The sequence below is a fragment of the Podarcis vaucheri genome (genome assembly GCF_965113315.1).
Source record: "Podarcis vaucheri genome assembly, chromosome: 2".
Taxonomy (NCBI): Eukaryota; Metazoa; Chordata; class Lepidosauria; order Squamata; family Lacertidae; genus Podarcis; species Podarcis vaucheri.
This window is the reverse complement of record NC_138760.1, coordinates 118172899-118197918: the sequence shown is the minus strand read 5'-3', so window position 1 is coordinate 118197918 and position 25020 is coordinate 118172899. Positions and strand designations below refer to the sequence as shown.

The following is a 25020-nucleotide window of genomic DNA, read 5'->3' as shown; positions in this document are numbered from 1 at the left end:
TGTCATCTTGTCCAATTAATTTCGTCTGCCATTCTTCTTTCATCAGTAATTCTTCCTGTTTCCATTTCTGGGCCAACAATACTCATATCATGCGATTGACTATGTGGAGTGGGGCCTACTGGGCCTCCAATATTTTATTCAGGTTGGCACCCCTGCAACAACATACACAGTGGGGTTTGTGAGTGGGGAAGCTCCTTTAACTCACAATATGGTTGTTCTCCTGAGATAGAGCTCACAGCTGCTCTGTGATCAGCCTCCTCCCCATATGGGAATGAACAAAGGGGTGGAGAGCAGGCAGCTTCTGCCCCCATCTTCACCTGCAGATGTTTGTAGTTGCTGAGGAGTCAAAGTCCAGCCCTCCTTTCCCCCCTCGCTTATCAGAAGGCACAGCTGAGCCTGATCTTGCACCCAGTCACCAAGCTCAGCACCTGGGATGAGCTTTCTAGCCTGAGCCCAGCCAATTCACTTCAGAAGCAAGCCCCAGTTGAGGTCAGGCTGTTCTCGCCTTTGCACGTAGCATTTCAAAGGGCTACAGATTAGTTGGTGCAGAGCAGCCCTGGGTGACTTTCCAGGGGGTTCTTTTGGGAAGAAGCTGAGCTGCCAGAAAAAGGAGAAAACAGGAACAAGAAGAGTTCACGTAGGTGGGGCAGATATTTGAGAAGGAAGAGTAGAAAAGAAGGGCAGGGGGTGTGTCTGTGTGTGTGATGGTGTTTGTAGAAGGAAGGGGAGTAAATTTACAAAAAAAGCCAGTGTTTTAGGAGCAAGGTGGCAACTTGGTTCATTCAAAGCACTTCGTCTTGCATATCTGTTCTATACCCTATCCTTGTTTTCTTCTTAATCAACCTTTAAGCTACACTGTTGTCCCCGACATATGGCATCTCTCATGAATGTCAAAGGTATGCTGGCTTGGTGGGTTTTTGGGGTGTTTTTTTTGGGGGGGGGAGATTTCCTTTTTCATTCTACTTCTGATACAATTTATTATTATTATTATTATTATTATTTCAAACATACCAATGCATACATAATTAACTAATACATCCATTGATAGCTTCTGGAAAAAATCAAATATCAAAAAACTAAACATCTCGACACATTTATACTTCTGATACAGTTATTTATTGGGGCGGATTCCCTCCACCCTGATCCTCATGGGTGATTTTTGCCTGGGCAATCTTCCCTTAGGAATCAGTGGGGACCACAATAAGTCTGGTGGATTTTTTGATCAATACATTCCCAATTCGCAATAATTTTATTTAGGCATTACTCCATGAAGTTTTTTTCTTTCTTTCTTAAACTCTTCCAATCCTAGGGGTAATATAAACCTACTTATTGTTCCTTCTCTTAAGTTAGCTGAACTAGAGGAGGGGGCGGGTGGAAGGGGAATTGCTTCCTTATATTTTATTTTACATCCATGCTTTATTAGGTGCCTTAAACCGCGGATGTAAATAGTTATACGTTTCTGCTATTCAGTTTTGTTGCAGCCCCATTGTAATTGCTTAATCCATTGTTTTGTACTTGTGTTTTATATATGAAATGCTGTTTGTTCTGCATCAGGTTTTCACTGTTTCAAATGAATGCTTGTGATTTTTCTCCATTTGTGTAGTCACAGGTAAATTTTAAGTTGACTTTCATTTTGATATGGTTCTGGCTCTTTGCTTGCTCTCCCTATGCTCACTGAACCAACCGAATATGGACTGAACTTGGAAGCTACCGGTATTTTCAATAGTTATTTCTAATTTGCTCACTAGGAATTATCTCTTCCCATTTTGTTTACCATCTTGCCTGATGAAGAGTTTCCAAAACTTGCAACCTGATAAAAGCACCCCTCCTATTAGGGCTTTTGAGATTTTTCTTAGGCCCAACATAGCTTATAGTTTAATGTTGTCTAGGGTTCCCTAAAAGGGATGCAGGTGGCGCTGTGGTCTAAACCACAGAGCCTAGGACTTGCTGATCAGAAGCTCGGCGGTTCGAATCCCTATGACAGGGTGAGCTCCCGTTGCTCGGTCCCTGCTCCTGCCAACCTAGCAGTTTGAAAGCACGTCAAAGTGCAAGTAGATAAATAGGTACCGCTCCAGCGGGAAGGTAAACGGCGTTTCCGTGCGCTGCTCTGGTTCGCCAGAAGCGGCTTAGTCATGCTGGCCACATGACCCGGAAGCTGTACGCTGGTTCCCTCGGCCAATAAAGCGAGATGAGTGCCACAACCCCAGAGTCGGTCACGACTGGACCTAATGGTCAGGGGTCCCTTTACCTTTACCTTAGGGTTCCATATGCTGCTATTATTATTGTTATCATTTTGCTATCACATTTGGAATTTCAGAGAACAGTCCATTTCAACTTGCAGCACTAACCCATTTTTAGTATTAAGTAAATTTCTGCCTACACAATAAAGGTTTATCTACACATTTCTTTCGATGGGAGGGAACTGCCCGTCCAGTGTTGCGAAATGAGAAAAGGGAAACTGAAGCCTTCGTTACCATTTCAGGGAGACACAATGGCAGAAGGCAACCCAGTCCAGAACCTCTGCGAGGAAACAACATGCCCCATCTGCCTGGAGTATTTCAAAGACCCAGTGATCGTAGACTGCGGCCACAATTTCTGCCACGCATGCATCACTCGGGCCTGGGGGGAACCTGACAGAGATGCTCCTTGTCCCCAGTGCAGGGAACCTTGTCAGCAAAGGAATGTCAGGCCCAACCGGCAACTGGCCAGCATTGTGGAAATAGCCAAGAAATTCAGCCTTCAGATGGCCAGAGGGGCGGAAGCGCTGGGAAGGTTTTGCGAGAGACACCAGGAGCCCCTGAAACTCTTCTGCGAAGATGACCAAGACCCCATCTGTGTTGTGTGTGACAAATCCAAGGAGCACAGGGACCACAAGGTGATCCCAAAGGAGGAGGCCTTTGAAGCGTATCAGGTAGGAGATGGAAGGTGGGAGGGTATGAGGAACGGGGGACCCATCCATCTGCTTCCCTTATGTGTCTTGACCCTCGTTGAGCATCCCAAGCAAATTCTGTAAGGACATAACATAAGGAGAGTCCTGCCGAATGGAGCCAAGGGAGCGTCTACTTCTGCATCCTGTTTTTACACTGGTCCACCAGATAGATGCTTATGGGAAGCCCTGGAGCAGGAAACTGAGTGGAACCGCAATCTGCCCTCCTTCAGTTTCCAGCCACTGTTAGGGGAATCATGCTGCCTCCAACCACAGGCTCATGCTATGTGCTCAATATTGTGAACCCCTGCAGTGGCATACAAAGGGGGGGGCGGAGGGGGCGGGTCACCCAGGGTGCCACCCGGAGGGGGGGGTGACAAGATGGACCGCTGCCTCCCCCCAGCTGTGGAGCGGCAAAGAGCATGCGCACAGTCAGTATGGGCATCTGATCGGGCTGCCGCGCGGTTCACCCCACCCCTCAGCGTACCGCCCCGGGTGACGGAGAGGATTCCTCCACCACCAAATACCTGTACAAAGTTTGAAGGAGAGTTGCAATGTGCAACCTTCACAGCCTTCTCCTTTGTCCATCCCAAGGGCCGAGAGAGCTACCACAGCAGCTTTATTTATTTATATTTTTTAAAAAAATATAAACTGCTTAAAGGGTTTGTTTTGTTTTCTGCAATTGGGACGTTCCTATTTTCATCACAGAAATGTTGGAGGGGACGTCTCTGTTTTCACTGGGGAAATGTTGGAGGGTATGGAATAGGATGTCCCTATTTTTATCGGAGAAATGTTGGAGGGTATGAATCAGGCGGTGTATAAATTTCATGAAATAAGTAAATAAGCAAAATACCGCATTTTCCGCTCTATAAGACGCACCAGACCATAAGATGCACCTAGTTTTTGAAGGAGGGAAACAAGAAAATAAATATTCTGAATCCCAGAAGCCAGAACAGCAAGAGGGATCTGGCTTCTGGGATAGCCTAGAATCATAGAATCATAGAGTTGGAAGAGACCACAAGGGCCATCGAGTCCAACCCCCTGCCAAGCAGGAAACACCATCAGAGCACTCCTGACATATGACTGTCAAGCCTCTGCTTAAAGACCTCCAAAGGAGGAGACTCCACCAGACTCCTTGGCAGCAAATTCCACTGTCGAACAGCTCTTACTGTCAGGAAGTTCTTCCTAATGTTTAGGTGGAATCTTCTTTCTTGTAGTTTGGATCCATTGCTCCGTGTCCGCTTCTCTGGAGCAGCAGAAAACAACCTTTCTCCCTCCTCTATGTGACATCCTTTTATATATTTGAACATGGCTATCATATCACCCCTTAACCTCCTCTTCTCCAGGCTAAACATGCCCGACTCCCTTAGCCGTTCCTCATAAGGCATCGTTTCCAGGCCTTTGACCATTTTGGTTGCCCTCCTCTGGACACGTTCCAGTTTGTCAGTGTCCTTCTTGAACTGTGGTGCCCAGAACTGGACACAGTACTCCAGGTGAGGTCTGACCAGAGCAGAATACAGTGGCACTATTACTTCCCTTGATCTATTACTTCCCTCTTGCTGTCCTGGCTTATGGGATAGCCGTGTGAGCCTCTCCCGGGCAGCAGGAGGAAGGCTCCCCCAAGAGTGAGCGGAGCATGTGTGCAGCTCTTTAAAGGGAGTGCTGAGCAGAGCCTCCTGCCTGCATTCGCTCCATAAGACGCACAGACATTTCCCATTACTTTTTAGGAGGGGAAAAGTGCGTCTTATAGAGTGAAAAATATGGTAATTTAGAGGCATAGCATGAACAGCGGGGTGGGGGTCGGGGGGGGCTGGGGCCTAGAGTCCTGAATATCAGACAGAGAGGTTTTGAGCCACTGGGCCTGGGATTCCCCACCAATGTCCCCGACTCTCCTCTGTCTTTGTGTACTTAAGAGCCTTGAACTGACATTGCAAATCCTTTTTAAAAAAAGATCTCTGTCCCAACAATGAACTCAAATGCCTCCTTTTTTCAGGGTAAAATCCAGGGTCATTTGGAATTCCTGAACAAACAGAAAAAGGAAATTCTGGCTTCTAAACTGAGTGGGGAGGCTGAAAGCCAGAAGCTGCTGGTAGGTACTCGACTGTAGAGGCTCCAGCATGTTTATACTTCCAGGGTGAGGCCTTAAGTTCTGAGTGCTGAGATGTGAATAGATGCTATTTATCCAGAGCTGTTTTTCCAGAAAAAAGAGGTGCCAGAACTTGCCACAAACACCTCCCTTGTTCTCCTATAATGGCAATGATGCCCACCTGAGAGGTGCCGGAACTGAGTTCCAGATTTAAAAAAGCCCTGGATATATTTATTAGATATTACCCTTCCTTCCTCACATTTGTGGTTTCAGTAGAGTGCATCATTTTGCAGCTTAGAAAGGCTACTTTTAGTTTAAGTAATCCAGAATACTTTAAGACAGGCTGGATTTTCCTGCTGTTTCCCCCCTTTTAAAACCTTAAAATAACAACGTCCCATAACAAGTACAAATAACATTTACACACTCGAAATACTTGCTGAAGAGTAACAGATACAGCAGGTTTGTCAGGCAGGCTTAAAATGGCAATTCAGTTACAAAGACGTTCTTAAGCCTAGCTTAAAAATGGAGCCTGAGCATGGAACTCAGACTTAGCAGATACTCTCATGTTGCTGGCATGGTGATGAAGAGCAGAAAGCAAAAGTGTACCCAGGCAGGCAGTGGGAGTGTCTCTCACAGAGTCTTCTCTAGCAAACTCACAGGAAAACTCTGAGCTTCAGCTCCTATCATGTGCCTAGCTAGGAAAACATGAATTGTTGGATTTGACTATATCTTAAATATCCCACATGGAGGTGGAGCCTGTGCCTCACTTACACAGTGTCCTGGGTTTAGTCCCACATTTGAATGCCTGATCTACCCAACCCACCACAATTTTTTCTGCCCATCCAAGTTGCTTGGGCAGCGAGAAGAGAAAAAATAGAAATAGGAAATGCATAGCCCAGCAGGTAGGGGAAAGGGAAAGGACCCCTGGATGGTTAAGTCCAGTCAAAGGCAGCTATGGGGTTGTGGCGCTCATCTCACTTTCAGGCCGAGGGAGCCGGCGTCTGTCCGCAGACAGCTTTCTGGGTCATGTGGCCAGCAGGACTAAACCGCTTCTGGCTCAACCAAACACTGTGACAGAAACCAGAGCGACGTACGGAAATGCCGTTTACCTTCCTGTCGGAGTGGTACCTATTTATCTACTTGCACTGGTGTGCTTTAGAACTCCTAGGTTGGCAGGAGCTGGGACAGGGCAACAGGAGCTCACCCCATTGCAGGGATTCAAACCGCCGACCTTCTGATCAGCAAGCCCAAGAGGCTCAGGGGTTTAGACCACAACACTACTCATGTCCCTATAGCCCAGCACCCTGATGGTAATATAAATGCTGCTTCCCTGGCCATCGGGATGATCACTGGATGCGTGTAGAAAAGGCAAAAACCTTAGCTGATTGACAGGAATCAGCTGGCAGGAGGCTATGTGACTTTGAGAGAGGAGGGTGACCACATTCACATTTGACCACACCCACTGCTGGCATGCAAACTTTGGAAGTTAAGCCAATAATTAATGCTGCCCCTGAGCGAAAAAAATAGGCCAGCTCTCCCGTTAATCCTTTAAAAAGAACTGAACGCAGCAAAGCCACCCCTTCTTCTTTTTCCCACTTTAGCCAGGCTCCACTATCAGAAAGAAAGAAGTCACACCTAACATTATTATGGGTGTGCAACGGAGCCATGCAGTCTGCCTTGATTCCCCTAAGGTAGTCTGCCTGCTCTCTTCAATTGTGGAAGAAGCGCTGTCCCGTTGCCAGTGCTGAAGTGAACTGCCGCCCCAGTCAGCTTGCGTACGTGAAATCAGGGAAGCACCTAAATATATTTGACTGGCTCTGACTTTCTCATTACAGAAGCGGACGGAATCGGAGCGGCAGAAAATCATGGCCGATTTCAAGCAATCGCACCAGTTTCTGGAAGAACAAGAGCGCCTCCTGCTGGCTCAACTGAAGGAACTGGATGATGGGATTAAATCCTGTGGGAACCAACATATTGCAAAACTCTCTGAGGAAATGTCCTCTATTGATGACCTCATTAAGGAGCTGGAGGAGAAGCAGAAACAGCCAGCGACTGAATTCTTGCAGGTAAGAGTTGGCACAATTAAATAGTCCAGGTTGTCCTGCGGGTAAGGGTTGTACTCCCAACCACTCTGTCTGTTGGTTTATAGAAGTATTCATAGTAGCGATGTGCACTGGCTACACATTTTGTTCAAAACTGTGATTTGGAGCTTCATCAAAGTGCATGATTCAGGTTTGATAGAAGTGGATGGAATTTGCAGGCAAAGCCGCTCCTGCAGTATGGATGAAGCCAGCCAAATTACAATGGATCTAGGGAGTTTTTGTGCTGGCATTGGCAATGGCACCAGCAACACCTGGCCAGTTGAGTTCTCCCTCTACCCAATTCAAACATGCCCTCACTGTTGTGTGCAGAGCAATATACATCATGAGCGGTAGCAAGTTGACAACTGCTCTCAGGCTGGCGGCACCAGTGGTGAGAGCAAGTAGCAGAGCATAGCCTGGGCTCACTTGCAGTTGGCAGAAGATCCCAGGTGTGCCATCTGTCTGCATTTCAGGAAGAAGCATAACTGGGGGAGGTTGTGGGGCAGAGAGCTCCTCTGTTAATCTCAAACTAGGGTTGCCATGCATCTGGGAAATCCCAGACATGTCCTCTTTTTGGGGGGCCTACATGCCCACCCAGGGGGATTTTCAAATTTGAAAGCAAATGTCTGGGTTTCTGTAGTTTTTTAAATTGTATGTGTGTGGGGTGCGTGTGTGCTGGCGGCTCGGGGTCAGAGGGCGATTGCCCCCCAAAAGCTCAATTAATGTTGGAATTCTTGCAGTATGGCAACCCTATCTCAAGTTTTCATCCCCTCCGTCTCAAATAAACAGAAGAATCTGCAGCTTAGTGAGCAGACAATGGAGGATATGGGATCGGGGAAGTATAGGACCATGCAATGCGAAGTTTCCATCTGTCCGATATGTAGGAGGAGACTGGTGCAAGAGGCTGAATTAATATTATTCTCTCTCTTCCCTTCTAGGATATCAGAAGCATCTTGCAAAGGTATGTGGCTTTGTTACGCACAGTGGGCTGATATGAATCTCCTATCTCTCTGAAGAGAGTTTAGATTGCTTCACTTAAAACCATGTGCCAATCTAATTCACGGATCACAGACAAATATGCCAGTCAGAATACAGTTATTCATTGGATTGCAGATTTTCTGAAATTTTGTGATGTAGCTTTGATGGAAAACTATTGTATTGGGGAAGGGAGTATGCACATAAAAGGTTTATTTTAGGGGAAGAAGTGATGGTGTTCCTCCACCTACTGTAAACTTTATTTCAGAGCACATTATGATGGTGATTTATTAGATTTCTTACTTGCCCTTCACTTTTTGGGCAGACTACAACAATCTCAAAATAACCCTAATATGCATATCCCAGGTGTCAAAAGCCAAGGTAAAATGACGCTGTTATTAGATGCAATGTACATTCTGTGCTTTGGGAAAATATTCAGCATTTTAAAAATCAATTTACCTTAGGTTTTAGGCATTTCTGACCTAGTTATAATTTTAAACAGGGTATGCTAACCAATGTCTCCATCTAAAATATAGGCAGGTTGTTTGAAAATATTTTTTTATATTGACAATAAGGTTGAAAAAAAAATGAGTTAAAATCTAAAATTACATTTTAATGTAATTATTTTATACTTCTCATTTTTTGAACATTTTACATTGTTTTTAACTCTACATTTAATAGTAGACTTAACGTATTATTGTGTTGTATCTGCTCTGTTATCTTCCCTACTGGTTATTGACCAAAATAAATATACATAATTTTATCTCATCTGCAAATTTTATATGAAAAGTATATGTAAGCTAACTCTTTATTCTTCTCCTTTATTCTTCTTATATTTCATGATAGAATTTTTTTCAGTGTATAATAGGTGTTTGTAATTGGGCAGATAATTTTGCTGCCTTCCTCCTTTCTCTTTCTCTCTGCATTTCTGCTGTTCCCACTTTTCTTTTTCATCCCAATTGCTGATAGGAGACTTGAGAACGAAGAGATGAATTGCAAATAAAATTTGTTTGCTTCTTCCTAGGTGCCATGAAAATAAAGCTGTGGATCCAATAGCTTTTCCTCCCGGATTTAAAAAGCGAATTGAGAAATTCTCTAAAGTGCATCCTTTTCTGGAGACCACCATGAAGGAATTCAAAGGTAACGAAGGGTCACTGCGTTAACTTCTGGAAAATGGGTTTGAAAATATAGCTCATCTGATCCCGTTGTGAGTCTAACTGTGGGTGGGAATTGACTGCTTGATGGAAAAATGGGTGTGTGGAATTTAAGATTTTCACATTTAGAATTTCCCATTAGATACTCGAAATCTCGGCATTTGAGGGATCTACGTGCAGGACCTTTTCTTCCTTTAAAAATCTGAGCAAACCATCTGTATTTGGCAATGGTTTCAGCTCTACCTTGCTTTTCTTCATGGCACTTAACAGTAGTGATGCAAGAGGGCCAAAGGTTGGATACGTTGGCTAAACGTTAGATTTCCCCCCCCTTTTTTGCACGATCACAGTTTCAAGCACTGTAAATCTATTTTTTAAAAAATGATATTTATTAAAACAAAAGATTTTTTTTTAAAATTACACACACACAAAAAGACAAAATTACAAAAAAGAGAGAAAAGCAAAAACATAAGAAAAAAATATATAAAACCATCCTTTTCAAATTCTCCAATTTCCATTACCTTCTTTCCATGACCACCTCCTCCTCCCATCTCTTGTATCTTGTTTAGTAATTGTCACAGCAAATCCTTTCCATAATTCATAATATTTTATCATTACGTTACCTTACTCTATTCTCATTTTGTCTTATAAAAACGACCTTAGAGCTTAACACTTAAATCTTTTTTACCAACTTCTCATAACCATTGCCTTTATGCCAAATTCTTTAAACATTTTAACAAGAGCCAAGTAATTTCATTTCAGCATTTTCCCAACATTCATAAAACATTTCTAGTAATAGTAATACAAAAAAGTACAATAGAATAAAAGCAATCCAATCTTCTTCCAGTGTCCCCTCCCCCCGATCCCGGGGTTGTCAGTCTTTTTCCCCCATTAGTCTGGCACATTAACCTGGTGCCCTTATGTCCGAGGCCTTCAAATCTCTTCCATGTCCCTTTCGCAGCTCTTCATATTTTCCTTTCACTCGCGGGAACTTCAGCTTTGTAGTGTTTTTGACCCTTTTCAACAAATCAGCCCCCTTCTCATAGTCCAGACTAAGCTCCATGTGATGTTTTAAAGCATATTTCAGATTCCCTCCAAAATTGGAAGTCCCAACAGCTCCAAACCTCTGATGGCCCATTTCCAGACTCGGAAAGTCCAAACATCCCTGCATAGGGGGAATCAGTCCAACCCCCCATTTCCAGTTCAATCCAAACTTTATCTTTCCAAGTCTGGTTTTTTCCAAGTTCATTTGTCAAATCCAAAAGCTCACTTTCCTGCTGGGCCGAGAGTCCCTCCATCCCTGGCGTCCCAGATTCAGCAAGGTCCTCTTCTTTCTGTTGTTCTGTCATGGCACACTCCTGTTTTAGTTCCTGAGTGGGCTCCATATAGTTTTCCACTACCTGATCAAAGGCTCTGGCAGCTTTGTCATAAAATCTATCTTCTGACTTAACTGATCCAATAGGGCACTTATATCACAGAAAGCACCCAACAGTGCTTCTGAAGGCATTGTCCTGCAAGGGTCACAAAACTCTTTCCCACAGTTGTAATCAGTAAACAGCTGCAAGTTCCCAGGATTTAGTTACAATTTCATAGCTCCCCTCTAGGGGGAAAGACTTCTGATTGTTCTTTTCCTTGAAAACAATAGCAACAGAGTTTCTTCTTTAAGATATTTTGTCCATATTTATTCTTTTTTTAAAAAGCGAAAGGAAACAATGGAATCACAATGTTTCCCTCCTTTTAACTATCTGTCAAAGCATTTATTTCTGGTCAATGAGCTTCAATCGTCAAATCTGACACCCCGCTCCAGGGTCAGGACAGTGGAAAATTACTTTAACTTTATTTCCGCAGGTTTAAACAACTCAATAAAAGTCCCCCTTCTTCTCCTGCTTCCGAAGGGGGGTTCCGCAATTTTGAATGATGAAAGACGATCCTTTAAAAGTGATTTTTAAGGCTCTAGTTTACGTTGTCTTTGCTTTGTTGTAACTACAAGAGAACGGAAGGGTGACTTCCTGTTTAGCCCTTTCCGTTTCAGTACCAAATTGGGGTAAATTTTAGAGTCTAAGTTCCTTTTATTTCGCCAATTCTTGTTTAAAATCCAAGTATTTAGCGTTCCAGTACTCACGGTTAGTTATTTTCAATGCCAAATTGTCCCAGTAAAAAGGCAGCGCTCTCCGGCAACGGCTGTGCGGCTTCGCTCCGCAGAAAGAGCAGTCGACTCACAGCACCGTGCCGCTTCCCCCTCTTCACTTCGGAGCCCGTTTCTGGGTTCCTTGGGTTGGGGGGGTGCTAAAGGTGCCCTCTGAGTCCCACGGTCACAGGCTTCATCCGCCTGTGATTTTCAGAAGGGTCCCTGCTACGCCGCAGCGGAAAAGACCCGTTTCATGCGGAGCTTGTCCCTCCAGTTCAGAGGGAGTCCGCCATCACCGGAGGCGCCACCCCGGAAGTCCCTCAAGCACTGTAAATCTAAAGCCTGACCCCTGGAGTCAAGTATTAGTAGTAATTCGTTTCTCATAACACTTTTCTTCCTTAGACATTGTGCTCTCTGGGCCGCAAGAAAAGAAAGGTACATTTCCAGGTTTGGCAGATCTTTAAACAATTTTTGCAGATGAGATATAATAATAATAATTTATCATTTATACCCTGTCCATCTGGCTGGGTTTCTCCAATCACTCTGGGTGGCTTCCAACAGAATATTAAAATACAATAACCTATTAAACATTAAAAGCTTCCCTAAACAGGGCTGCCTTCAGATGTCTTCTAAAAATCTGGTAGTTGTTCCATAGGGCGGGTGCCACTACCGAGAAGGCCCTCTGCCTGGTTCCCTGTTAACTCACTTCTTGCAGTGAGGGAACCGCCAGAAGGCCCTCAGCACTGGACCTCAGTGTTTGGGCAGAACGATAGGGGTGGAGACGCTCTCTCAGGTATACTGGACCGAGGCCCATATGGGAGGGTTTTTGCACTGAAGAGAAAACTTTCAGCTGTGTTTTGGTGTCAGAAAACAAAAATCTGTCTCTGCGTGTCTTTCATGCTTCCCTCGGCTTTCCATCCATGCATGTGCACAGACTGATGTCTCGAGCAGATAATCTGTGACACCTAATGACAGGAAGTGAAGAGCTGCCTTTATACAAGCTCAAGTCATTTCACCCATCTAGCTTAGTGACTGGCAACAGTTCTCCAGGGATTTATACAGGGGTCCTTTCCTTGCCCTACCTAGAGGTAAAGGTAAAGGGACCCCTGACCATTAGGTCCAGTCGTGGCCGACTCTGGGGTTGCGGCGCTCATCTCGCTTTATTGGCCAAGGGAGCCGGCATACAGCTTCCGGGTCATGTGGCCAGCATGACTAAGCCGCTTCTGGCTAAACAGAGCAGCGCACGGAAACACCGTTTACCTTCCCGCCAGAGTGGTACCTATTTATCTACTTGCACTTTGACGTGCTTTCAATCTGCTAGGTTGGCAGGAGCAGGGACCGAGCAACAGGAGCTCACCCCATCATGGGGATTCGAACCGCTGACCTTTTGATCGGCAAGTCCTAGGCTCTGTGATTTAACCCACAGCGCCACCCGCACCCCAGAGATAGTAGAATCATAGAATTGTAGAGTTGGAAGGGACTTTGAGGATCATCAATTCCAACCCCCTGCGATGCAGGAAGATGCAGCTGCCCCATACAGGGATCAAACCTGCAACCTTGGCATTATCAGCACCACGCTCTAACCAGCTGAGCTATCCATGCTGTTTGCATACAAAGCTGCATTGCAGGGGGTTGGACTAGATGTCCGTTGGGGTCACTCCCATCTCTATAACTCTGTGAAACCAAATGCCCTATGCAAGTGGTTCTCCCTCTGCTTCTGAATTTATTTTTAGGGGGGGGGATACTTTCCCAGGAGTACATTAGCTTCTCAAGCCGCTTCCTAGCTCAGAGCTGCATAAAACTTGGATGTAAGTCATGGGTAGGCAAACTAAGGCACGGGGGCCGGATCTGGCCCAATCCCTTCTAAATCTGGCCCACGGATGGTCCGTGAATCAGCATGTTTTTACATGAGTAGAATGTGTCCTTTGATTTAAAATGCATCTCTGGGTTATTTGTGGGCATAGGAATTTGTTCATTCCCCCCCAAAATATAATCCAGCCCCCCAAAGGTCTGAGGGACAGTAGACCGGCCCCCTGCTGAAAAGGTTTGCTGACCGCTGAGTAGGTGCTAACGCCTTTGGGAGCCTGCCTCCCTAATCCTTTCCTTTCTTTTGCAGGTGAAGACATGCCCAAATTAGTATTATCATCATATTCCACCTTGCCCTGGGGTTCTTACAGAGGTCCCAACGAATTGCTTTGTTGTTCCTATGTTATGGGAGTTGAGAGAATCACCTCTGGGACCCATTCCTGGATAGCCAACTTGGGGGGTGAAAAGTTCTGGGCCGTGGGGGTGGCCAACGAGACTTTAAGGGGATGCAATATTGTCAATTTGAACGCTGGTCTTGGGATCTGGGCTATTGTCCGGACTTCCGCTGGTGATTATTACCCAACCACGGCTCCTGGAATATCCCTGGGTCCATTTCCCGTGTCTAGCAATAGAGCCTGTAAGTTGGAGAAGTTCCAGTCCAAGAGGATCTGTGTGTGTGTGAACTATAAAAAAAGATGGGTGATGTTTTCTGACGCCGACTCTCACAGCTCCATCTTCACTTTCACCAATGCTGCATTCTCTGGGGAGGGGGTCTGCTCCTGGTTCAGTGTGGGGCAATGAGGTGAGGCCGTCTTTGGGTGCAATCAAGATCCATCTGACAATGGCAAAACTCACTTGGTTGGGCCAAATCCTTTAAAGCAAGGGAAGGGTAGAAGGAAGGAAGGAAGGAAGGAAGGAAGGAAGGAAGGAAGGAAGGAAGGCTCTAAACCCTCTTCCCTCCCACCCTCGTCAGACTTCCCTCTCCCTCCCACCCAAAAAAACCTCCCAGCTGTTTACCCCCCAGTGTAGGTTTCTTTCATGGGCAAGAAATGTCTGGCAAAAGTGCCTTTGGGTGGGAAGGTTGTATGTGTGATGGGGAAAGGTTTCAGCACTCTAAGTCCCCCCCCCACTTTACAGGGAGTTTGTAACAGACGGATTCTGACATGCTGTGTCACTGCCGCCATGTGCAGCCACCAATTTCTTCTTTTTTTTCTCCCCCTCTCTGCCCCCCTGCAAGTTGTCTCTCTTGGGGCAAATCTGGATCATGGCCTCCTGTTGTTTTGGGGAACCACATTGTTCCCCTTCTTGCTCTCTCTGGGGCTGATGGGATGTCAACAGCAGTACGGCTCTGCTACCCTGATGTGTAGTTTGTGCGAGTCTGTTGTTGGTAAGGGCTCAACGATTAAAAACCCCCCAAAAACCCAAATGAAGCCCTGATTCCATTTGGGACATGGCATACAAGACTAAACTTCCCAATAAAGTAAGTATGAAGGAGGGTAAAGACTGGCAAATTGCCCTTTCATTGGGAAAAAAGCGAACCTTTTCATTTTAGTTTGGAATAGTGACAAGAAGAGGTTTACAAGAAGTGGTGCAACCTTATTCATTCTGGGCAGGAACAGAGACGAGGCCGCTTACAAATTTGAGGTTTGCGGAAAGGAGGTTTCAGTTTTATTGTTCCTGTTTCATTAACACTCAGTGGAGTTTTCAGAGTTCTGTATATGAAAAAGTCTGCAGTTGTTTCCACTGAAGGAGAAATCTGATATTCAGCAATGCTTCTGTTTTGTGTATTTTGTGTTTTTTTCTTTTTGCAGTTCTGTATTAATAATGGCATTTCCTTTCACTATTATGTCGTTAACATCCGAACATGAATAAAACAGTAAATGTTTATCATTGGAGAATAAAGGAATCATTCCATTTGTGATGCAAATATACTGGAGCAATGCAGCCTTGTTGGGGAGTTGACCTGGCTGCAGGGGGTTCCTCTCCACTTCCTCCACCCCCAAACTTTCCCAAATAGGGTGGCAAAAATGAAGGGGAAATGTGTGTGCGTCCTGTGGAGCGAATGCAGGCTCCTTGGCTTCAGCGATAGCAACACGAAGCCTCCGAAGCGCAGTGGGAGAGCTCCCCCCGCGCTCCGGAGGCTTTGTGTTGCTTTTGCTGAAGCTGCCTGAAGCCCCCGGAGAGCAGGGAACTCCCGCTGCGCTCCGGGGGCTTCAGGCAGCTATCTGCAAGCCTTCTGAGAACAGCAGGAGTTCCCGTTGCACTCCGAAGGCTTGCAGATAGCCACCTGAAACCTGGAGAGTGGGAGGCGTCGGTGCACACCGATCCCTCTTGCTCTCCAGGCTTCGCTTCGCTGGAGAGGCACTGCACAGTTTTCCCTCTCTGCTCAGCGCCCTTTCAGGAAGCGGGAGGAGAAATGGAAGGGGCTAAATTTCTCCTGCTGCTTTGCTGAAGGGGCGCTGAGCAGAGAGGGGGAGAATTTCCCCCCCCTGTTCTCCCCCTCCTATGGTCCGGTGCGTCCTATAGGGCGAAAAATACAATATTTGGGGGGCCATTTCCTTTGTTCAGCAAAGATACAACTGTCAGTTGTATAAAAATGCGGCTCCCTTCTATGATTGGATTGAAGACTCATACAAACTCGCAATAACTTGTTCATAACTTGCATATAAACGCAGACTTGTCATGGACAAATCCAATGATATTTGGAATCCATTCTTACAAATACTGTAATTAGCTTAAGATCTGGTGAAGAACAACCTTGTAAAGTAAAAAAAAGAAAAGATACAACTGGCAGTCACCCCCGCCACCTGCCCCCAGTGCAGTTGTGGAAGCTTCAGCTAGAGAGTGTCTGTGTCTTTCTAAATTATGAACAAAGATCAGTGATCTTTTCAATGCTGGCAAAAGATATCCATTCACTCTTTCAACAATGCCCCATTCTGTCGCAAGAGGATCTCCCAGATTAGCAAGACACAACTGAATGTGATGGGAATAAGCAATATTATTATTATTATTATTATTATTATTATTATTATTATTATTATTATTATTATACTGTCCTATACCTGGGGGTCTCAGGGCAGTTCCTAAGAACTTGGGTGGCACCAAATCCCTGTAAAACAGATTGGAGGGGCAAGATTTCAAGGACAGCATAGGGAACTTGGTGGAGCCAGCTGAACGCTATACCGTGTTTTTCTCTCCAATTGTTTTTCTTTAGAAAGGCTTCATGGAGCTTATGCACTCAGAGAAGGGTATATAGAATTTGAGCCCATATAAAAGCGGGGGGCATTCTGGTACAAACATAATGGAAACACTGCTCCCCACAAAAGCTGATGAAGAAAATAACAATGAATTATCCCCCCCCCTCCCGAGAGCTATAGAACAGTTGCATGAAACAGTCCCAGTTGACTTTTCACTTAGGTGATGATGTGGGTGGGTGGGAGAGGTATGGAGGAGGGTGGGTGGCTGGGTGAGGAAGGAAACTAAGCTGCATAAAAGGGGGTGTTAGGGGTTAAGATTATATAGAACATTCAAGAGCGGCAGAGGGCGTCACAGCTCACAACTAGCAATTCCCCCAAACTGGAAGCGGGAGGATTAGCCAGATACAGTGGTACTTCCAGTTACATACGCTTCAGGTTACAGACTCCGCTAACCCAGAAATAGTACCTCGGTTTAAGAACTTTGCTTCAGGATGAGAACAGAAATCGTGCGGCGGCAGCTGGAGGCCCCATTAGCTAAAGTGGTGCTTCAGGTTAAGAACAGACCTCCAGAACGAATTAAGTACTTAACCCGAGGTACCACTGTATCAGCCGGACCAATAATATATGCAGATGGTTATATGCTGATTAGGCAGCAGGGCCGGCACACCCGTGAGGCGAGGTGAGGCAGTTGCCTCGGGGGGGCAGATCCAGCCTCCGAGAAGAGCACCACCACAATGTATATTCTGAATCAGTGTATATAATACAGAGGTTTAATACGGAAAAGAGAAGATTCTATTTCCATTATATGTGTGATCCTCTATGCCCATGCAAGCTTATTACTAATGTAGGTGTGTAAATATGTTGAAGATCTGCCATATAGCTACAAAATTAATCAATCTAACCCCTGAAAGGGGGAAGGTGAAATGAGGAATGTGAGTCTTTGTAGAGAAGTCACAGTATATGGAGGAATTAAGGAACAAAGAGAAGCAGGAATTGTAAATAAGTAAACAAGTGAGGGCATTTGGACAGAGCAGATCCACCATCTCCGTATCACCAAAAACAAAAGGTCAGAATTTTAAATGAAAACGTACATGAAAGTGTGATAGGAATTTTATGGTCTTAAATATATGGTAATGTTCATAACTGCACATACATAGATCAACACAGGAAGACCAACCTGGAACCATTTTGATTCCTAAACTGACCAAATCCTTTCTCTGCAAGGTTAAACTGGAAAAGCCTCCCCATTATCTCTTTCCTCACAAATCCTGTCTCAAAGATATGAATAAGGTGTGAGCCTGTGACCTGGCCCAGGAAATAAGTATTTTACCACTACAAAAGAATGGCCAGGCTCCCCAGGAAATCCAATCAAGCAACCTGCCAGACAGGAGATAAACAAGGACAAGAGAAAAACAACATTTAAATTTCTGTGATGTAGGTGGGATGTATCTGAGGGGTGGTCTTAGGTTACACCCCTTCTGTGATGTATGCATAATGTTTCTGGGGGTGGTTTTGATCTAGAGAATGGGAATTTCAAGAGTCTTTAAAAGCCCTTGCACAGCAATTTTGAGGGGTCTTCTTCCTCTCCTGCGTGTGAGGGGAGCACCCTGTTGCAACAGATCAATAAAGATCAAGTTTACTAGCTGCTTTGCTTCTTAATATTCTCTGGTTGGCCTCTGTTATTTTCTCCTACCAATAGGGAACCTATGTAAGGACTCTATATGGGCTCTTGGATACCCCATAAGGGAAAAGGGCATATTTTTATTTACAACAAAAGTCAGAGATGCATTAGCTGAGAGTCCTGCGACTAAATGGCGCTTGGGATCCCTTCCATCTCTACAATTCTGCGATTATTTGTGTTAATTTATACACTGAGACAGCAAATTTTAAAATAAGCAGTACAATTGAAATAGAAATACAGTCCATCATACCGCAGCAGAGGAAAGACTGTGTCTTCCTGCTCAGTATGCTGACTGGATGCTAACTGTGAACACGGGCAGTGCCAGAGTGCCAACTACTCTCCCTTCTCATGGCCCTTTATCCTTAAAACCAACTTGGATTGGCTGCTCCTTCAGATACAGACAGTGTGGTATAGTGGTTACGGTGCTGGATCAGGATGGGGAGTTCAGGGTAGACACAGACAATAAAAACACATAAAATCATAAACTTAAGCAAACACTCGTGTGCATATGTGGTTTTTTTTGCTTTTCTTTCTTTGGGATTATTTACTTTAATTATATTTTAATCTAAAAACCTAATCATATCAGCTACGGTGTCCTGGCTGTGGCGAATTCAAAAGTCAAAGTTAGGTGTCCCCAAATCCTATTAACATTTGGGACTGGAGCAACAGTGTTTGTGAACTGGGGGTGGGAGACAGGAAACCAATTCTTCCCTCACTGATTCCTTCTCAAGTAAACAATTGTTTTTCTTAGGCTTTACAGTGATACCTCAAGTTATGAACTTAATTTGTTCCGGAGGTCCGTTCTTAACCTGAAACTGTTCTTAACTAGAGGGATGCTTTCTCTAATGGGGCCTCTTGCTGCCGCTGCACCGCCGGCACACGATTTCCATTCTCATCTTGGGGCAAAGTTCTCAACTCAAGGTAATTCTTCCAGGTTAGTGGAGTTTGTAACATGAAGCATTTATAACCTGAGGCGTTTGTAAGTCGAGGTTCCACTGTACTTCCTTTTTCCTCCTGCTCCTGTCAGTCAGTATTTGACCTTTTATTAGCCTCATGATGGCCACATGGCTCTCGCTCAATTTTTCCTGGGGACTGTAGTTAGTTAAGCGTGCTGGGAAGTGTAGCTTTTTGGGGTAAACGGCCATTGCCAAAATTCTTTGGCAGACACCATGCACTTTGAATTCATGGTACGGATGTGAAGCTGCACACTGTAACGGTTTCCCGCGGCTTATGCTGTTTCTTTTCAAAAACTATGAGTCACCCAGAGGGAGGGAAAGGCCCGCCCTGTGGTTTGAAACCGGAAAAATGAAACTAAGGCTTTTATTCCCATTTCAGGCAGACGAAATGGCAGATGAGAGTCCAGTCCAGAACCTCTGTGAGGAAACGACATGCTGTATCTGCCTGGAGTATTTCACAGATCCCGTGACCATAGACTGCGGCCACATTTTCTGCCAAAGCTGCATCACCCAGGCTTGGGGGAACTCGGACCAAGATGCTTCTTGCCCTCAGTGCAGGGAACCTCATCAGCAAAGGAATGTCAGGCCCAACCGGCAACTGGCGAGCATTGTGGAAATAGCCAAGAAATTCAGCCTTCAGATGGCAAAAGGGGCGGAAGCGCTGGGAAAGGTTTGTGAGAGACACCAGGAGCCCCTGAAGCTCTTCTGCAAAGACGACCAAGACCCCATCTGTGTGGTGTGCGACAAATCCAAGGAGCACAGGGACCACAAAGTGATCCCAAAGGAGGAGGCCTTTGAGGAGTATCAGGTAGGGAGATGTAGGATTGGGGACCAGACTTCCAAGGGATGCTCAGTTATCCTAAGGATGGGGAAAGTATTTCAGCCTGAGGGCTGCATTTTTCTCTAGGCGAAATTTGGGCGGGGCATGTGGGTGGGTGATGTGGGTGGGTGATGTGGGTGGGTGTTTTTGTCCCAAACGCTGCTGGTTATTGGGCAAAAGTGGACACAGCAACACTTGAAAATTTCACCTTTTTGCAGTAGGCTAGTTCCTACAAATGCTCTCATTGCCGTCTATGTTCACCATCTAAGTAAGTGGAAAGCATTAGTGGAGTTTAGGGACACATTCTAGCCTGGCAAAAAAGACTTGAGGAGGATGCGAACTGGAGCTGGGGAATGTTCCAGCCTGGGGAGAGGTCGGAAGCGAGTTAGGAGCTGCAGGACTCACTGTCTTCTACTGAGCATTCAGTAGCAGGAACATTCGCAAGAAGTTCCAAGGGAACTTGAAAACTTGAAGGCTGGTCTGAGGGCCATAGCTCAGCAGAGGGTACCAGCTTCATTCCTTAGCGTTTTTCTGTAGGGCTGGAGACAGCCTTTGTCCCAAATCCTGGAAAGCAGTCTGTATAGAAAACAAACCAGAGGTCTGATTCTGTATAAGCCAGCCTAGTGGAAGCATTTGATGTCCCCAGGTCCCAGCACTCTCTCTTTTTCTTTAGTCCCAGAATTTATGTTGGGAAACAGATGTTATGCCCACCAGTTTCTGCCCCCCGGTGGTCTAGGAGGGCAGTCTGCCCAGTGGAAAGGTTTTCAGGAGCTGCGGATGCAGGGATTAGCACTCACAAGCCAGTCCTCAGTGGGAAAAGGTTGCACCATTGTTGCCTGGAGAGAAACACCACTGTCACCTTCTCATGCCACAAAGTGGGCTTCTGGGCTCCTAGGGAAGGGAGCTGGGATGTGGTGGCTTGCAGGATCAAGGTGTGCAGGGATCTGCAGGCGGGGCCTCACGTGACTCAGTCCTGCTTGCAAAGGATTCAAACAAGGAGGTTTGTTTTGCACACGCTCCCACTCAAATATTCTAACTTCCATGTTCCTCAGTATTTCAGCCACAGAGAAAAGTAACAAAGCCTAAAATTGTAAAAAAAAATTGTAAAAGCTCTTCACTTCAGTCATTGTTTGGATGGGGAGATTTATTTTATCTATATCTGCAGTCACACAATCAATCAATCAATCAATCAATCAACCAGTAGCTGAACTGGGTTCCACACAGTCACAAAAACAAATCAACTGAAAAAGCCTCAAAAACAAAAATTCAAAATAGATAGCAAAAACAAAGGGGCCAAACTTAATCCGTTCTGGAAGTCCATTTTACTTCCGAAATCTTCGAAAACCAAGGCGCAGCTTCTGATTGGTGCAGGCGTCCCAGAAACAATAGCTGGCAGCCGCATCGGACATTTGGCTTCTGAAAAATATTCGAAAACAGGAACACTTACTTCCAAAGTCTTCTGGCAGTATTCAGCACTAAAGACATGTGCAAGCTCCATAGTGTATAATCAAGGGTCAACAAACTGAAGTTGAATCCAGATCAGACTGAGGCACTGTTAGTGGGTGGTTCCCTAGACCAGATGGGTGGGAGATCATCTGCTCTTGATGAGGTTACACTTCCTCTGAAGGAGCAGGTTCGTAGCTTGGGGGTCCTCCTGGCCTGGATCCTTTGCTGTTGCTCGAGGCTCAGGTGGCCTCAGTGGCACAGAGTGCCTCCCTTCAACTTTGGCTGGTGCCCAGCTATGCCCCTATCTGGACAGGGATAGCCTAGCTACTGTTGTCTATGCTCTGGCACACTCATATCTTCCTTCCTTTCAGAAATTTGAAAGCCATTGTGATGTAGTGGTTAGAGGCCTGGGAGAGAATCAGCTTCAAATTGCCACTCTTACTTAAAACTCACTGCTGTGGCCGGAAGTCACTTTTCCCCAGCCTAACCCACCTCACAGGGCTGTTGTGAGAGTTAAAGTGAGGGCAGGGGAGAAGGACCATGTTAGATTGACTTGAGTTCCTTGCAGAGAGGTGGGACAAAAATGGAAAGATGGGTGGGTGGATAATGACCGCTCCCCGCATAAAACGGGGGGCGGGCTTTGCGTGGACGCATGCAGCCCCTGGATCTGGAGTGGCTCCATCAGCATAGGCTTGGTTTTGCCTTCCCTCAGGTGGGATACCTGGAGGTCTCCGCCTACCCCAGTCAGTTGTCCAATCCCACCTGGGGGAAGCGTTGCCAAGGAGACCAGGCCAGGTAGGGGAGGGACTACCTGCCCACACAATAGAGGGAGGATCTTACCTGGGAATCCTCACTTGGCTCCAGAGCTTCTCCCACCCTACCCACCCTCAGTTAATGCCTTATTTTGCAGGTTAACTTCACAGGTATGCGGGTGCTGCTATGTTAAGGTCGCTGTCAAAGGGCCAGAAAGGAATTTCCCTGCACTGGCAGGTTTCGCCTTTCCCGTAGCAAAACATCACAACTTCGGCGGTATCAGGCCTTGGGCAGAATCCTTTTGTCCATCTTCCTCTTTGTGGCGGTGATACCAGGGTTCCCCATTAAAGGGGTTTCTGAAGAGAGGCTTTGACCATACGCCGAAAGGTCGTCATTGCTCTCCCCTGCAGCAGCGGCGTAACGGGGGCGGCTATCTCTGCTTGAGCATATGTTCTCCAGAGCCAGCCCATTCCCCACACAAACACTGGATAACCCTGATGCTCCCTAGGTCCCTGGCTGGGGACTGGGGAGGGAGAACGCCCAATGCCTGAGCCAAGGTCTACCCACATTTGAAATTTAATAAAGTTGTGGCCAATTTAATCCCATAGCACGTTGTCTTGAGTCGTTATTCCACATGATGGGGGGGACCGCTTGGGATCTGGGGACTCCACCTGTCCACACAACGCTGGGATAGCAGTCTTTGTTTCATAACCCGATCTTCCTGAACATGAAGTCCCATGGATTTCTGAAAGCCTACATTTGCATTGCTTGCAAATTTGTGAGTTCATTAGCTATTTTCTCATATGCATTTTGGGAGCTGTAGCTGTTTGGTGCAATAGGTACCGGCACATGATACCTTTGGATGTTCTAGCACAGACAACATCTGGTTTCGTTGTGCCATCAGGAAAGTATTAGGTGCAGTCCTATCCATGCAGAAAATGCTGAGCTTATTTGGCTCAACATATTTGTGTGAGAAGACATTCTCTGCTATGAACTTTAACAAGAACAGCGTGAGGACAAGACTAAATGACTCTCACCTGTGTGGCATTTTGCAGATCAAAACCACTGCCTTTGAACCAGACCTAGCCTATGTCCAGATCTCAGTTTCACCCTTCACATTAGTGCAGGCAAGTTTTGTTTTTCCAATTGAGATGAATACATTGTAAAATCTCAGGTAATGTCAGTTCGTCTAAATCAGGTATAAATATATTTGGACACAACATGTATCCCTGGTGTTATGTTCCTGTTCATATTTTTTGAACTTAAAAGTTGACAGGCAACCTTTTTTACCAATAATATGTAATGTACTTGACAATGTTTCTGACATATATTTCAGCTTCCTGAATTTTTTTTTCATCTGGCCTTCAGATATGAAAGGCAGAGTGATTTAACACCTGTTTAGATTTGCCATCCATGTGACGAAATGAAAAGTATGCCATTTGCAATAAACTTTGCATAAGTACTCAGTGATACGCAGTACCAGCACCTTTCCACCCCAAATGTTAAAAGTGTGGCACTTACAGTAACGACTTCATGGTGAATACTGGCAGGGTTTTTTCTAAAAGGAAAAAAAAAGAGTGAGCTCTGAATAGGGCTGTGTACCAGCCACAACCTTTGGTTTGCACCCCAATTTAACTTTGGAAAAGATCATGGTTTGGTGCAGAAAGTTTTGTGAGGCTGCTACGATTTTATGAGTATATATTTGCTGCCAAAACTAACCCAAATGCCTTTTTGGCCACCCCAGGGTAAAATTCTGCGTCATTTGGAGTTCCTGAACAAACAGAAAGGAGAAATTCTGTCTTCTAAACTGACGGTGGAGACTGAAAGCCAGAATCTGCTGGTAGGTGCAAACCTTCTTGCCTCTCCAGGATGGTTATATTGACAGAGTGAGGCCTTAATTCTGCGCTGGAGCCTATGCTTCACTTGAACAGTGTCCCAGGTTTGATCATTGGCATTATCAATTAAATGAATAATGGGTAGTAGAGTTGGGAAAGGTCTCTGCTTCAGACCTTGAAGAGCAGCTGCCTGCAAGCTTAGGCAACATTCAGCAGGACAGGCTAAAACTGGTAGGGTTGTCTAGGGGCGAAAGTAGTCCTTGAGTCCAAAAATGCCAGCCATGCCATAATAATAATAATAATAATAATAATAATAATAATAATAATAATAGTAATAATAATAATACAGTGGTGCCCCGCAAGATGAATGCCTTGCAAGACGGAAAACCCGCTAGACGAAAGGGTTTTCCGTTTTTGAGCTGCTTCGCAAGACAATTTTCCCTATGGGCTTGCTTTGCAAGACGAAAACGTCTTGCGAGTGTTCCGATTTTTTTCGCTCCCCCCTTTTTCTAAGCCGCTAATCTGCTAATAGCCTTTTAGCCGCTAATCCGCTAAGCCTTTAATAGCCGCTAAGCCTTTAATAGCCGCTAAACCGCTAATAGCGCTAATCCGCTAAGCCACTAATAGGGTTGCTTCGCAAGACGAAAAAAACGCTAGACGAAGAGACTCACGGAACGGATTAATTTCGTCTTGCGAGGCACCACAATAATAATAATAATAATAATAATAATAATAATAATAATAATAATATAATAATTCCCAGCCACTCTGGGTGGCTCACAACAGAATTAATGATAATAAAGAAGTGATAAAACATCAAACATTAAAAACTTCCCTAAACAGAGCTGCCTTCAGATGTCTTCTAAAAGTCAGATAGTTGTTTATTTCCTTGACATCTGATGGGAGGGCGTTCCACAGGGCGGGTGCCACTACCGAGAAGGCCCTCTGCCTGGTTCCCTGTAGCTTTGCTTCTTGCAGGGAGGGAAATGCCAGAAGGCCCTCGGAGCTGGACCTCAGTGTCCGGACTGAACGATGGGGGTGGAGACACTCCTTCAGGTATACTGGGCTAAGGCCATTTAGGGCTTTAAAGGTCAGCACTGACACTTTGAATTGTGCTCAGAAACGTACTGGGAGCCAACATAGGTCTTTCAGGACCAGTGTTATATGGTCCCGGCGGCC

The 25020-nt window shown here is 45.4% G+C and overlaps 2 protein-coding genes across 4 annotated transcripts in view; both read left to right on the top strand.

Annotated features, from left to right (window-relative positions):
* Positions 1-506: 506 nt before the first annotated feature.
* On the top strand, positions 507-15043 carry LOC309524969 (zinc finger protein RFP-like). Of its 3 annotated transcripts, none has more exons than XM_082210244.1 (8): positions 507-637; positions 2483-2911; positions 4920-5015; positions 6848-7078; positions 8032-8054; positions 9093-9208; positions 11750-11782; positions 13464-15043. In XM_082210244.1, the coding sequence occupies exons 2-8, from the start codon at positions 2492-2494 to the stop codon at positions 13952-13954; spliced, it is 1410 nt and encodes a 469-aa protein (XP_082066370.1). In that variant the 5' UTR covers positions 507-637; positions 2483-2491; the 3' UTR covers positions 13955-15043. The 3 variants fall into 3 exon arrangements, with proteins under 3 accessions (XP_082066370.1, XP_082066369.1, XP_082066371.1); XM_082210243.1 differs by having other exon boundaries at positions 11750-11794; XM_082210245.1 differs by lacking the exon at positions 11750-11782.
* A 1917-nt stretch (positions 15044-16960) lies between these two features.
* Positions 16961-25020, top strand: part of LOC309524871 (zinc finger protein RFP-like) — a 43230-nt gene continuing 35170 nt past the window's right edge. The window contains exons 1-3 of the mRNA XM_082210022.1: positions 16961-17416; positions 19367-19795; positions 23751-23846. Coding sequence (XP_082066148.1) covers positions 19376-19795; positions 23751-23846 — 516 coding nt within the window. The 5' untranslated portion in view covers positions 16961-17416; positions 19367-19375. The remainder of the gene's footprint in view (positions 17417-19366; positions 19796-23750; positions 23847-25020) is intronic.

Excerpts from the sequence above, each read along its gene's own strand:
- LOC309524969 (XM_082210243.1), top strand. The coding sequence starts at position 2,492 with ATGGCAGAAGGCAACCCAGTCCAGAACCTCTGCGAGGAAACAACATGC. Across the intron at positions 2,912-4,919 it reads AGGCCTTTGAAGCGTATCAG|GGTAAAATCCAGGGTCATTT; the intron begins GTAGGAGATGGA and ends TCCTTTTTTCAG. Across the intron at positions 7,079-8,031 it reads CAGCGACTGAATTCTTGCAG|GATATCAGAAGCATCTTGCA; the intron begins GTAAGAGTTGGC and ends CTTCCCTTCTAG.